General features: G+C 36.5%; 2 protein-coding genes across 7 annotated transcripts in view; both read left to right on the top strand.

Annotated features, from left to right (window-relative positions):
* Nucleotides 1-6,496, top strand: part of hs6st1a (heparan sulfate 6-O-sulfotransferase 1a) — a 231,471-nt gene extending 224,975 nt beyond the window's left edge. The window contains 1 exon segment of the mRNA NM_001430963.1: nucleotides 1,713-6,496. Within this exon segment, the coding sequence (NP_001417892.1) occupies nucleotides 1,713-2,433 (721 nt within the window). The 3' untranslated portion in view covers nucleotides 2,434-6,496.
* Nucleotides 6,497-14,376: 7,880 nt separating this feature from the next.
* The window catches only part of uggt1 (UDP-glucose glycoprotein glucosyltransferase 1), a 60,144-nt gene continuing 59,014 nt past the window's right edge, over nucleotides 14,377-15,506 (top strand). For 2 of the 6 annotated variants that reach the window (XM_087239430.1, XM_087239428.1), the window contains exons 1-2: nucleotides 14,377-14,600; nucleotides 15,242-15,380. In XM_087239430.1, coding sequence (XP_087095556.1) covers nucleotides 15,256-15,380 — 125 coding nt within the window. In that variant the 5' untranslated portion in view covers nucleotides 14,377-14,600; nucleotides 15,242-15,255. 6 annotated transcript variants of the gene reach the window in all.

Genomic DNA, 15,506 nt, shown 5'->3' with positions numbered 1-15,506 from the left:
CATCTCAGAGAGCTGTTAAAATAAATAAGTCTGTGCCGTTCTCTAAACTAATGTCTGATTCATTCTGCACCATGTACGCTCAAGTGCACAAGAGGGACACATCCAAGAAATTTGCTAATTTGGTGTTGAAGTGCAGGTTCAGAATGGAAGAGAGGTGATGTGGGACGGGTTATGCTCTTTTCATCTGCATTATGAAGTCTCACTGAAGCATATCAGAATCAAGAGCTCTACAGTTCAGTTCCCCTTTATGACCGCTTGTGTTCATGTGCGCCGAAATAATTTTTATGCTTGAGGCGAGAGGAATTATGATACTTACCTACCAGTAAAAGACTACCGTGTTGCTGTGGTTGGTCCTTTACTGCAGCACAGGCATTTATGATGTGAAAAATGTAGCTGGAGTTCAAGTTTATGGGGAGAAATTTATACACTGCTTGCGTTTTAATGAGTCAATAAAACCAATAAAAAATACATGTGCAGAAAATGTTAAAGTCACAGTCTTGTCAGCATTTTTTTGTCCCCGCTGTTTAAAAAAATCAAAATAATTGACTAGTCAGTGGGCTGGTTGAATGATTACTCAACTAGTTGTTATAAGCACTGGGGGAAATCAAGGAAATAAGGGGAAACATCAGGAAAATCACAGCAAGTTGTGGCCGTGGAGTTTGTTGATAAATGTAAATTTGTTTTTTTGTTTTTTTTTTATTATTTGCTTTAATGATGAAATTGAGTTTATTTGTTTGTTTGTATATTTACTTAGACAGAAATGTCAAAACAGAAGCACAAATGTAATCAGTACAGTGCCACCTTGTGGCCAATGCTTCAGAAATTGCTTTTTCTGTAACATTTATCCAAATGAATTGGAACTGGAAGTAAAGCAAGGAATGCAAAGTTAACAATTTTGATTAATGATAACAAAGAAACATTAATTAAAAATAAAATCTATAAATAGCACACATTGATAAACAGTTAATAACAATCACAACAATCACTGAGTAATCCAGAGTAAATGTAATTCAAATGATAACTTCTACTATTAATGGTGCAATTTATGTGTGTGTGTGTGTGTGCGTGTGTGTGTGTGTGTGTGTGTGTGTGTGTGTGTGTGTGTGTGTGTGTGTGTGTGTGTGTGTGTGTGTGTGTGTGTGTGTGTGTACACATCTAAATATACATGTTTTTACAAATATTTTTGTAAACAAAAAATGTATGATGACTTTTTGTCATAAGTGTCTCAATCCAGCAGGAACAGGACATCAACATGATATCAGACTGACATTGTATGACATTGGATTTTGTTTGCCATACGAATAAATGTCAGTATGTGTCGTCAATATGATGGTGGTTTAAGATATTGGCTCGACGTTGGTTTTTGGTCACTTTCAACACACTATTGGTCACTTTTCCTAAAATCAACCAAATGTCAATGTCATTTGATGTTGTTATTTGTCGTCAAAATAACACTGTCCCTAGACTCTGGCCAGACATTGAATTTTAGTCACACAACAACACAACCTAAATCCTAATATTAACCTAATTATTAATCTAATATTAATGTCTTATGATGTTGTGTGCCTGCTGGGAAGATAATAAATACCAAATATTCATTTAAAAAGTGGACAGATATGAATTTGCAGATTTCTTTAAATCATATTTTCAAATTTGTGTCCTAATCATTTCTCTGTTTTTTTGCTTTTGTTTTGTTTTTTGTTAATTTGCAGGAAGTTCTACTACATCACACTCTTACGGGACCCTGTGTCCCGCTACCTGAGCGAGTGGAGACACGTACAGCGAGGGGCCACATGGAAAACCTCCCTGCACATGTGCGATGGACGAACACCTACGCCGGAGGAGTTACCCCCCTGCTACGAGGGCACCGACTGGTCAGGGTGCACGTTACAGCAGTTCATGGACTGTCCATACAACCTGGCGAATAACCGACAGGTGCGCATGCTGGCCGACCTCAGCCTGGTGGGCTGCTACAACATGTCCTTCATCCCGGAAAAGAAGCGGGCGCAGGTGCTACTCGAGTCAGCCAAGAAGAACCTACGAGACATGGCCTTCTTTGGCTTGACGGAGTTCCAGCGGAAAACGCAGTATTTGTTCGAACGGACCTTCCGTCTCAAGTTCATCCGGCCCTTCATGCAGTATAACAGCACGCGGGCTGCCGGTGTTGACCTCGATAATGACACGATACAGCGTATCGAGGAGCTCAACGACCTGGACATGCAGTTATACGACTACGCCAGGGATCTTTTCCAGCAGCGCTACATGTACAAGCGGCAACTGGAGCGAAGAGAGCAGCGCCTAAAGAACCAGCCTCTTTTTCCCTTTCGGCGGACGTCCAGTTCCGACTCTACTTTCAGGGATGACGCGCCAGAGTCCGAAGGATCTCGATTGCCCACGGAGGACTATATGAATCACATTATCAACCGCTGGTAGCAGTGCTGGGGGGAGGGAGACGGAAAATTAAAGGTTGACGAGGAGGATAAGGCTGTGATCTCCTAGTCAAATTAAATAGGCGAACGAGAAGGAGATGAAACTTTAAAGCGCCACCATTAAAATACGGCCCTCCCCCCCTTCTTTGCTCTGTGGGATCGATAGTCCAAGTCGAACTCCAAATGCAGGACAATTGGCGCACTCTTGGTTGATAGCGTGAAGACTTTGCACGCCAGGTCAGAAATGTAACTAACTTAAAGCACTGAACTTAAAACTAGGTGAAGACTTTTACGGAAGTAAGAGAAAGATACAAAAAAAAAAAAACCTACATAAAAAATTATCGGAATTATATTCACTGCAGATTTTAAAAAAGAATGACCGAATGAAATTGTACAGCGGTATTTGCTTCAACGTCTGCTGCCATTTCAGCCATGACTTTGTGACGATAACGGTCTGTCTCTTTATTTTTTGGTTTGTTATGGTCTTATTATTTTTAAAAGGGATTTTTGTCGTCCCACAAAGAGGTAAACTCACAGCACTGAGACCAACAGAGCTGCCTAACACTTATTGGATGCAATTTATTAGCTTTTATTCATAATCAGTGATGACTTGAAGAGGTCTGTTCTATTGTCCTATTTTTGTGTGTGTGTGTGTGTGTGTGTGTGTGCATTTGCACGTTGGTTGCAAATTTCGACGGACGGACAGACAACGCGTGGACCATAGCCATTATTTAAGCTTTCAGCATACTGTACGAGAAAATCCCGTGAGCTAAGTGTACTAATATAACCTTACCGAATGTGAGAGGTGGTTTGTTCGTCTAATCTGACAGATGTCTTATGTTATATTGATGGCCGAGACAAATTCTGGGTTGTTGTAAGCACACAATCCTGGCCATTTCTTGGTAGCCAAGTCATGGCTCTTGTCTCACATCTAAAGGGAAGCTGGTGGAGATCCAAAGAGGAAACTGTGTCTTATTTTACACTTAATAAGGATGGGCTCTGCGTTTCTGAGTGAAGTTGTGCTCTCTAAATGCGATTGACTCGATAATGATGCCTGTGTGTCAGTCAATAACAGGAGCATCCTAGAGTCTGTCTGTGTGTGTTTGTGTGTCTGTATGTGTGTGTGTGTGGTGGGGGGGCTCAAGAAGCGCAAGAGTAGGAGGAAGAAGCAAACGCAGCCTTTATAAATTCCCAATTCCCAGAGACTACTCATTATTCAGTATGCGGGTGCATGGGAGATGACTGTGTGTTTCAGATTTTAAGCATTCTATTAAGGATGACTGTTTTAGGTATGCAAGCATATTTCAATGTTGTTGTTTTTTTCTTTACGGATGTGCGTGAGTGTGGGTTTCATGACCAATCTCTTGCCATGGTCCTCAGGGACTGAAGCTATTGTCGGTAAGGGGACAAGAATTATGTCAAATGTCTCCCTTATGCAAACCTCTGTTAACTCTGGGTTGTTTGTTAAAGGAATAGTTCACATTGAGAAATGCAAATTATGAAATTATTTACTCAACCTGTTTGGTTGAAAAAAAAAAAACGAAATATATTGTAGAATGCTTTCCATTTAATGAAGTTGAAAGGGAAAACACCATAAAAGTATTGTGTTAGTAAAATGGATTATCATAATAGTATGGTGTGTATTCCAATGTAAAGGGTTGGTTAAACCCTAAATTAAAAATTGTCATTATTTACTCACCCTCATGTCATTCCAAAGACATTCCTTTATCTTCAGTACACAAAGGAAGACAAGTTCATGAAATCTAAGAGATTTCTTTACCTTCTGAAGAAGTCTGTATGATAGGTTTGTCAAAAGTCAAGAATTCGGTACCAATCGGTACTGAAATTTTAAAAACATCCATTTGCTAACATTTGAGCACTGTTGAGCACATACTTAAAAGCAGCTGATTGGCCATTGTGTTCAGCTGCTCAACATGACTGGCTGTGAAATGACTGTGAGCACAATGGCCAATCAGGCTTGTTTAAGAACGCACTCAAATGTCAGCAAAAAATTTACTGTTTTTAAATTTCATTACCAATTAGTACCGAATTTGATACTTCTGACAACCCTACTCTAGAGCTAAAACCATGGTGCTTCGTAGAGGTCAAAATATAAATTAACTTGAGTGTAACCAAATTCGTTAGATGGAAATTTTGGCTTTTAATTATAATTAAACATTGATCAGCAAGCATAAACAGAAACCCAGCCATATCCACTTGATGTACAAAGACAAACCTTATTGGTTCTTGCCGAAGATGAACCGCAAGATCTCATTGGTTCTCACACATCAAGTGAGCTTGCTTAAGCTTTAGAAGACTTAGATTACACCACATATTTGATATGGATTTATTTTTTAATATTAATGTTTTGATGTTTTGGGTATATAGTTTTTTACTGGAGTGACACAAATATTTGATTTCATGAAAAGTATGAAGAGTTCAGATGCAAAAACCTCCAAGTACCAACTGAATTATTCTCCTAATATTAGCATTTTCTCAAGCTCCTGTGCACAAGTTGAGTAATTCCCCTTTCTTTTGTCAATTAATACATTATTTTCATTGTCTTTAATGTGAAATAAGTGAAAATAAATAAAAGAGTCTCAAATTTTTAGATGGCCCTTTTTTGGCAGGTTTTTGCATCTGAACTCTTCGTATCTTTATGATAAATTAATTTATTATGGCTTTAGAACAAGGAGTATATCTAAAATTAAGTAAAACTAAGTTAGCTGGGCTGTCATCTTCGGCAATTTAAACAAAAGAGCAGCATAAATATTCTGCATAACAGAATCTAATACAGGGGTGTCCAAACTCGGCCCTGGAGGGCCAATGTCCTGCAGAATTTAGCTCCAACCCTAATCAAACACACTTGAACCAGCTAGTCAAGCTCTTACTAGACATACTAGAAACTTCCTGGCAGGTGTGTTGAATCAAGTTAGAGCTAAACTCAGCAGGACACCGGTCCTCCAGTTTGAACACCCCTGATCTATTTACTTTGCAGGAAGTCATGTTGACATTATAGTAAGTAAATAATGACAGAATTGTCATTTTTGAGTGAACTATTCTTCAAAACAGTATGTGAATAAGGTATCAGGATGTTTTACCCCACTGGAAATGTGTCCTTCCTGTTTAACTGACTCGTAAGGTATTATGAGGGACTTTTTTTTTTTTTACTTTAATTGCCGCTTTTGCAATGGGAATTTGTTTTCTCAGTAACCGTAAAAGACAGACTACTCTTCACTTACTGCATATTTAACCAAACCTAGAGTGTTGTTACGTTATACGGGAGCAAATGTCTTATCATGAATGACCTATAAAAAAAGACAGTCCTTTATTAATATCTCAATGTGATGCTGTCATTTACTTCAGCTGATTTGCTCTTAATGGAAAACCCTGTGTGGGTTGTAGTAATGTTGGGCTCATTGCAAAATAGTTCAGTGACCAAGTGTTTCTCAGTCTTAATGCAACAATGGTGTCCAGCCAATCAGAGTAGAGGATTGGTGTGATTTTCAAAATGGTCACTGCATCCAACTGTCAATTGTTATGTGGGAAACATACTCTACAGTGGCACTGACAAACCTACTTCTTCAAAATGTCTTTTAATTAAGTGTTATTAATTCAAGTAATGTGCTATAAATATGTAAATGGTTTAATTTATACTTACTTGCTCAATTAGACTCTATACAAACTGTAGTTCACCATGACAGTGGTTAGCCTGAAAGAGAAAAATGACCAGTAGAGTATGCTAAAGCCTGCTATAGCGTCCCTTGTGGCATTGCTGAGAATGCAGCACAATTGAGTTAAGAATTGTATCTTTTCAAGACTCGACGGTCTCTAAAATATAACTATGGCCATTTGCCTTGATCTGCTGCTGTGGAGTATTTTTCCGCACTCAAAAAGTGACTTCAGCTCTTTCTGAAAGAATGTGTGTGTTTGTTGGTGAGCAGCACTGTTGAATCTGTGCGTTTATCCATTACATCCAGTTCATCTGCTCTGGGTATTTTTCTCATCATTTCAACAATGGATCGTCAAATACACCATTAAAAAGAGTTCATTTTTATATAAACATGTTAATGTTTACTGTCTTTATTTTAATTTTATTTTTTATTTTTTAATTAATTATTATTTTTTTTTTTGTATGGAGGGACTTCTGAAGTCACAAGAGCCAAACTAAATATATGATTATACAGATGAAGTCAGAATTATTAAACCTCCTGAATTATTAGCCCCCCTGTTTATTGTTTTCCCCAATTTCTGTTTTTCTGTTTTAATAACTCATGTCTAATAACTGATTTGTTTTATCTTTGCCATGATGACAGTAAATAATATTTGACTAGATATTTTTCAAGACACTTCTATACAGCTTAAAGTGACATTTAAAGGCTTAACTAGGTTAATTAGGTTAACTAGTATAACAATGGTTTGTTCTGTAGACTATCGAAAAAATACAAGGGTTAATAATTTTGACTTTCATTTTGTTATTATAAAAAACTGCTTTTATTATAGCCAAAATAAAACAAATAAGACTTTCTCCAGAAGAAAAAAATATTATCAGACATACTGTTAAAACTTTCTTTTCAAATTAAGTTGAAAAGTACTAAATTTAATTTGTTTGTTTAAATTCAACATATATAAACTTCTTACAACAATTTTGCAGACATCCCTTTTTATTTAATGTATTAACACAAAAGTGATGGAAACGTGAAAATGCTTTGCAATAATGACCTACCAGCCCTATACACAGACACTCAAACACACTCAAACACACACACACACGGCTATATGCTACAGAAGCAGCTGACTCACACAAAACGCTCTCCCTGGTAATTACAAAATACCTCCTGGCACAGATATCAAGACACGCTTCTTTGTCCTGTTGAATTGAACGTCGGAGAAGCGGCGTATCAGCAGCCATTATTGTCTGAAATGGATGGGGGTAATCATTTGAGCTCCTCTGAGTTCTGCAGGGGTAATGAATTGCCACGCCGCGTCTCTTGGACAAGAGCCACACAGAGAATCACTTGCACTAGCCCATTGTTCTGCCTTGGTATAATAAGAATTCTCTCTATGACAAACATAGTATATAGAGACAAGATGAAGTGGCTGGGAGAAGAATTAGGAGAATTTCTATAAATCTGCACAATGAGTATTGAACCTAGACGATGAAGGACTAAACGGACTTTTGTTTTGAGCTCTACAATTAAGCACCGACCTCAGCAGCTTTTTTACAATTTGTTCAAACAAAAAGTGACTAAAATCACCTATGATTGTAAGCATGTATCAGAACTGGAATTGATCAAGATATTTGAAATAATGTATTATGAAATTTGCATTTCATATTTGCATGACTTCTGTGGAAGACAGATGATGTTATTTGAACTTTTGCCAAATGTAAAGCAGTGTGATCATTTCTTCATCAAAATTGTAATTTATGAATTAACAAATAGCCTATGAATATTAATAAACAAACATAAACATTTAAATCATAAGGGAAAAAAAACCCAAAATAAAGTTACTAATTTAAATTGGATTATGCTATTATGCCTACAATGCATGTAAACTAGCTAAATGATAAAATTGACATCTACAATTGATGTCAAAAACACATTGGAAATTAGGACTATCCTGTTAGCCTTAACCAAATTTAGAAGTGTTTTTGATGCCAGTATTAGATTTCAATTTGATTTTAACGTATTCAATTGACATCAATGCAGTTTGCATTTTGACAACTTTTTTCACATGAGTTTAAACAATCTACTAGTATTTTCTTTGCATGCATGGGCCTTTTTATTTTTATTATGCTACAACTTCCTAATCAATATTTAGTTAGTTTCCAGTAATAACCCCTTGGTCTACTAATCTAAACATCAAGAACATGGCCTTCTCAAAAATCTAAAGTCCTGCCTGCCTTATAACATCTCTGAATTCACCTCAAATGGCTTTGTTTAAAGCTCGACACAGTGAATTAGCTTTTAGCGGCACTGATATCTCATCATTAGTCATCAATTGCCAGTATAATTTACATTAAGAGTGTTCTTTGCTCCTGATTTGAATGCGCAGAGAGGATGATGTGGAACTGATGTGGCCATTTCACCTTTACCGCAGGTGGCCCTTATGCTTCACTTTTAAAAGTGAGACGTATAATTTATATAAGCCTGCGCCACGGAAACACAATCAAAAGCTTTCAGACTCGATTGTTTTTCAAGAGTTTCCCCACAGAATTAAGCAACATTTTCTGCATCCTTCATACTGGATGATAAACTTAGTTTTGGGTCTTAGTGTTGGCCTTGAAGGACTTCTGCAAATCGCCTCCTAATCAGGGTAATTGATTTTTATGAGCAGACCCTTTTTCGTGGCAGGCTACTGGTTTTACAGCCCCTCTTGGATATAAAAGGTGGGCGCTCCGGCGGAAAGGTTAACAGCCACTGCAGCAAGAGAAGAGGAGCTTTGCCATATACTTTTCTCTTTTTCTGTCCACAGGCTAATGCATAATGGAGCCACCTTGACCCCATAAAGCACCGAGGGCTCCCTGTCCCCTTAGAAGCGCACTTCGACCTGTCACACTTGATCTACAGTTTAATTCGATGCTGGAGCTTGCAATTTCTGCCACACCGTCACCAGCTGTGTTGCTCTACTTTAAGGAAGACTGGAGAAGGCTCATGGATACATGTATAAATATCCAGATGACATATCAAGCATTAAAATTTAAGGGGATAGTTCACCCAAAACTGAACATTTGCTGATATACTCACTCTCAGTTCATTTTAAATCTGGATAATTTCTAGAATAATTGAGTATAGTTTTATACATCAGCACAGATTGGTCGTTTCACTTCATTACACAGGGAGCCATGGTTTTTATTTTATTTTACCTACATGTTTTTGTTACTCTCTAAGCACCCATTTCCATTGACTTTCATTTTATGAAACACCTACTGTAGGAGCAGCAGTTTTAGCCGAAAATCTTCTTTTTTTTTTTACTGCCTTTGAGTTATAAAGATTTCATTTGCCTTTTGAGCATTATTGATATTGAGCTATATGTTCTTGCATTCAATTTAGCAAATACTATATGGTGAACAAGCCTCTTTCATGCGTGAAACTGACAGGCACCCTAAATAATGCATTATCAAAATCCTTTTAAATGTAATATTAAAGGGCACCTACAGTATGATGAAAATCAACTTTTGTACGCTGTTTGGACAGAACTGTCTGTGGGTATAGTGTGTCCAGTCATATTGGAGTGATAGAATCACAATAGGTCTCTTTTTTTCTGACATTAAAATAAGACATAAATCCCAGTGATTTTGAGACCCACCACAAAGTGACGTAGGAGTCTGTTTTTTCCCGCCCACCAAATTGATTGACAGGTACCATGTCTCCATAATGTCCATGGAACATTTTTTCGCAAATAAACTGGGATTAAAACATCTGTTCTAACTCTCTGTGATTTTTATAAGGTTAAAACATTTTAAAACAGAGCATGTTTGTAATAAAGACGCAAGTTTACGTAAGTAAAATCGCTGTGTAATTCTTCGTAATTCATAATCTGCGTAATTCTAAAATCACCATGGTGTTATTAAACGCACATATATATATATGTGTGTGTTTGTGTACTTCAAATGCATTTTTTTTTTTGTCATTTCAGAAAGGCTTAAACAAACAATTAGCTATGAACTAATTAATAAATACATGAAATCAACTTGGTAATTTTAGACTAATGAGCGGTTTTTCAGCTTCATCCGTGTCTGCCTCTATCACTAACTGCTGTTTGTCTGCTGTAACGCATGAGAAGCAGACATGCAGGGAGCAGTGGGGAGGGAAAAGCAAATAATTTGGATTTAAAGCCACAGGCTACAAAAACAGCTTCATTGGATTCAGACACTAAAATGGGCAGATTCTAGAGGCTATAATAAATTATCTGATGGGTATTTTAAGCTGAAACTTTACAGACACATTCTGGAGACACCAAGGGCTTATTTTACATCTTGTAAAAGGGATAAAATAGGTGCCCTTTAATTTTTTTTTAAAACAGGTCAAATAAAGATTAAATACAGGTCAAATTAGAACCTTATAATTAGCTTTAAAACTATGTGCCAACATGTATGAGGAAGTTACATTTAGTGCTGATTTATTACAAATTTTAGGACATTTTAAGTTAAACATAATATAGATATTTTCTTGGAATAGTGGGTAATACATTATTGCCTTTTGTTTGAAATAATGTTAAAAACAATTATTGTAATTAAGAAAAAAATTGTTGACTATTTGACCTTAAATGTTCAATACTGCAAATTTTAGGGTGTTTTAGACATTGCAATTCTTTCTTTATTTTTAAATAAAAATTCTGCTAGTGTCAAGAATTTAACAACATGAACTTTTTTAAACATGAACTAAATATCACTTATCTTGACCTCTAAGATGATAGTATGCTAGTATGATAGTATTAGGTGATAGTATGGTGGCTGAGAGAGCTTAATGTGCTGCAATTTAATAAAACACATGCCATTCCAAAAAACGCCAGCAAATTAAAAAACGATCTTGATCTGTTTGACAGCACATCCTCACAATGCAAACACATTAAAAAAAAAAAAAAAAAAAAAAGCTGCATTTTCCTACAACGCAAACAAATTAATAACCAGGGTATCCGCAGGGTCTTAAAAAATCTTTAAAAGTTTTAAATCTCAAAAGCTAAATTTTAGGCCTTAAAAAGTCTTAAATTAACTGAAATGTTGCGTTCTAGTCAACAGGTCTTTCCCTTTGTTCTTCTATAGATCAACACCAATCACCAACAATCCATCTCAATAAAACCTTTAACTTTTTGTAGACTAGAGTAATTGACAGCTATTTTTTTGTTCTATTCTTGGTAATGGTTATAGGATTTGTGAATGGATATATTTGAAAATTAATGAAAACATATTCAAGCAAAAATATTATTATTGTATTATTAAATTTATTCAAATTTAATAATTTAAAAAAAAGGCAAATGAAAACCTTTTCTAACTGGAATATTAAAAAAAGTTTCAAATTTCTTTCATAATTGTCTCAAAACTGTCTTTAAACATTTTAAATTTAACTTGGTGAAACCTGCAGAAACACTGATAAAGCGGGTTGCATTTTCTCACACAAAAAAACAATTTATGAAAAGTGCGCTGCTTTTTTACACAACACTTTCAAATAGCACAGAACACAATGGAAATATTTCAAGAGGACCCGAAAATGTGACAGATCCAGCTATAGGCTAATAAAATACAAAAGACAAGAGAATCAGGTTAGTAAAATAAACAAACAAAAACCTCACCTACCAAAGATCACCTACTTTACTGAGCAATAGTCATGGCACAGCAGCACATTTTTGGGCCCCTTCAAACATTTCTGTTGTGTTCTGTACTATTTGCAAGTGTTGTGAGAAAATGCAGTATGTTTTTTAATGTGTATTTCTCAATTTGCTGTTGTTGTTTGTAATTGTACATGTTTTCTTAAATTCCAGCACATTAAGCTCTCTCAGCCATTGTATGATTGGCTCACAAATAAAACCCATTAGTAGTTGGAGTTCAACTTTGTAGGTAGAACCTTTTTTTATTTTACAAATAAAAAGTCTGAAACTAAACACATTTTTCTACTAAGAAAAAGTAAAGTTACTTTGGTTGAATTATGCCTTTAATATCCAAACAGATCCAGGGTGTCCAATCATACAATATTGTATTTTGACATCTGACCCAGCAGTGGCTGTGAACTATTTAGCAGCATAAGAATGTCTCTGCAGGCTGTTTAATTCTCAAGCTGGGTAGAAGCAAGACGAATTGGCAAATATTATTATGAGAATAGCCTGAGGCTTGTGAGCTATGGCTTATGATGCTGTGCAATTAGTCTTTTGTTTGATGTGGAGAATTCTGGTAATAAAAAAAAAATCTCCCTAATTGAATTTTCATGCAGCCCTGAAAACATTTAGCTCATCTGTAATGCAAGATAAACACGTACAATGCAACTCTGTGAATCCCAAGAGGGAAGTGTTAAAATTGTATGTTTATTTCCTTTGACAAGATGATTGAGAATCGAATATTCACAGTGAGAGGCTTGTGTTGCTTTATAAAAGAGGATGTATCAATTTTAAAACAGAGCTTCCTGAAATAAAAAGCTCTTTTGAAGATGCTAGCAACTCTCCAGATGATGAGCATGCAGATGAGAATGGCAATATGCACTGCATGCTTTCTCTCATTAACAAAATAAAAACACAACACAAATGACAGTGGTGAGATCATAATGATGTGGATGTGGTTTGCAGCTCTGCAATTCAGCATTTCAATTCAATTCATCTTTATTTCTATAGTACTTTTACAATGTAGATTGTGTCAAAGCAGCTTAACATAGAAGTTCTAGTAAATGGTCAGTGTCAGTCCAGTTTTCAGAGTTGAATTTCAGTTTATTTCAGGTAAATGGTTTAATTTTCACTCCTGAAGAACAAATCCATCGATGTGCAGCTCACAGTCCCAAAACAAACAAGCCAGTGGCGACAGTGGCAAGGAACAGACTTCACCAATTGACGAAAGTGAAGGAAAAAAACCTAGGGAGAAACCAGGCTCAGGTGGGCACGACCCTTCCTCCTCTGGCCAAACTTCCTGTGCAGAGATGCAGTCTAGGCGCTGGAGGCTGGAGAACACTGAATGTTCATCGTGGAGATGCTGCAGGTGTGATTAGGTCACTGTCGAGTGATCAGTCCAGTGATAAATGCGAAGACTTGTCTGTCATTTCAGTCAAGTCACCTCAAATTTATTTATAGGCCTACAGCAATTTAAACATGGTAACAGTGTCAGCGTTTCTTTCTATTAGAATTACACCAGTTTCTGAGCAACTTTACCCAAACAGTACGAGTCAGTGGGAGGAGCCACACCATATTACTGAAGGAGCGGATATCCTGACTGATGACCTGCAAATGACAACAAAGCATTTGAATGCTAAGCTCTAATCAAGACTTCAGAAGAGGGAGTAGGAAATATCTAGTAGCATACTGAAGATAGCATAAAGCCTTGTGGAGACACTGACAGTGAAGAAGTTATTTTTCATCCACACTCCTGAAACAAGCTTATTAACTTTATTTTTGGCTGAATTTGTTTAAAATGTTTTCAAGAAATATTGTTGTGCTATAATTCTTTAGCAAAGCCTTAAACATTCATTAAACATGAAGGATTCTGATCAAACTGTACAATCGACCTAATGTGAATTCTGATTCAGTTTGACTTCAGATCTGCTTAGTGATTTAAAATAATATTTCACCCCAAAATTAATTTATTCATTATTTCCTCACCCTCAAGTTTTTCCTAACCTTTTTGAGTTTTTTATTCTGTTAAACACAAAAGGCAATTTTTTTAGAAAGCTGAAATCTGGTTCAATGAGGTAAAACAATGGAAGTCTTATGTTTCAAGCTTTCTACAACATGTATATTTTTTTGTTTAACAAAGAAGAGTTTGTGTTTGACACTAGCCTAGATACCATATAAATTATGGGGGGCATTTACCCTTTCATAAGCAATTAATAAATTATTTAAATATAAAGGACGCACAAAAAGTCATCACACACAGTTGCGGGATGGAAATCAAATGAAAAGATGCTGCATTTTTTTTTACCATGAGCTAAACGTATTATCGTTACATCCAGTTTCCATTCTCTCACGTTATATTAGAAACTCACGCGCTGTCTTGTTGAGCCAAAATGGCGCCTGTGAGGGATAAGCTGTCTAATGAATCGCCTGCGACAAAAAGCACTTAAGTAACACGTGTGTTTTCCCCCCTTAGCTAAATTCCTGACATATATTTTAATATGTTGCAAAATATTGCGTACTTGTATTTTTTTTTTGAATATATAATATTAAAGATGATTTCTCGCATGCTTAATATTGTATTTCTAAAAAGGCACGGAGAAGAGGACCCACACATGAACCATAGCATGGGCCACTTATACCGTCCAAACATGGCAACTCACGAAGCAGATTCCGAAGCCGGTGTTGGTATGATTCCTCGCTTTTACCTCCTCATAATTCTGTCGCGTTGCATTTGTTGCAACAATTGTGTGTGTGAATACATCACTTCGAGCATTTTGCATCTGGGTTGAAGAAAAATGCATGCATCAGTCATGATTGCACAGTTATAAGTCATATACTGCTAATTCGCTACTAAGAGAAGTGAGCTCATTTAAACTCTTCTTTCTATTTAAGAAGTATTTTATGGATGTTCTGTATTTGACAAAGACACGCTATAGTATTGAAACACCCTTTAATGTGTAAAACGTTTAGCAGTCGTTCGTGTTATGATTAAGTAGAGTAGATAATACGAAATCAGTTGCTTTACTGCATTTTAAGCGCCAGCTTCAGGTAATTAAAATTTCATTCATCCTAGTAAAAACCATGCTTTGAGAGAATTAGTTATAATGCAGGAAGTTAAAGAGAACCCGGAACTTGCGTTCGATAAGATCTCTGATTGGATGAAGCTAATCTCGATGTCCACGCTGAGCGCTCTGATTGGCTCAGAGTCAACTCGCGCTGTCCTCTCCAAGCTGTCAAACGAAGTGAAATACAAACAAGCAGAAACGTATGAATGATATGCTCAATTACTGCGTTATTTACATGCCCTACGTTTGTATTTTTACGTCTTTATGTTTTATAGTGACGTATTTAATTCAGTAAAGTGAAAATAGGACTCTTTCAAAGTTTCTTTCACTTTCTTTTCCATATTTGAAGCGTTTACCTTCTTCAGCGTCTATGGCGTTATTGTAGTTACATTTCTCCTCTAGCAAAAACGCGACTAAACTGTCTCACTTTCTCAGGATTTTGTGGAAAGATGTGGCTGTTTTGTGCTGCACTGCTGGCTCTGGGCTCTGTCGACTCTGTCAATGGGGACTCAAAAGCAGTTACAACGACACTGACTACTAAATGGCCCTCGACACCTCTCCTGTTGGAAGCCAGGTTAGCTTCAATGCACGTTGCATGACCAAACAATGTTTACCTCCACTTCATATGATGCCATAATATTCTACAGTTTGTTCCCTGCGTAAGACATTCAGGACAGGCTACAGTTTGCAAACAGTATAA

Source organism: Danio rerio, chromosome 2 (assembly GCF_052040795.2).
Source record: "Danio rerio strain M-AB ecotype USA chromosome 2, GRCz13ab, whole genome shotgun sequence".
NCBI classification, from domain to species: Eukaryota; Metazoa; Chordata; class Actinopteri; order Cypriniformes; family Danionidae; genus Danio; species Danio rerio.
This window is presented reverse-complemented; position numbering and strand designations above follow the sequence as displayed.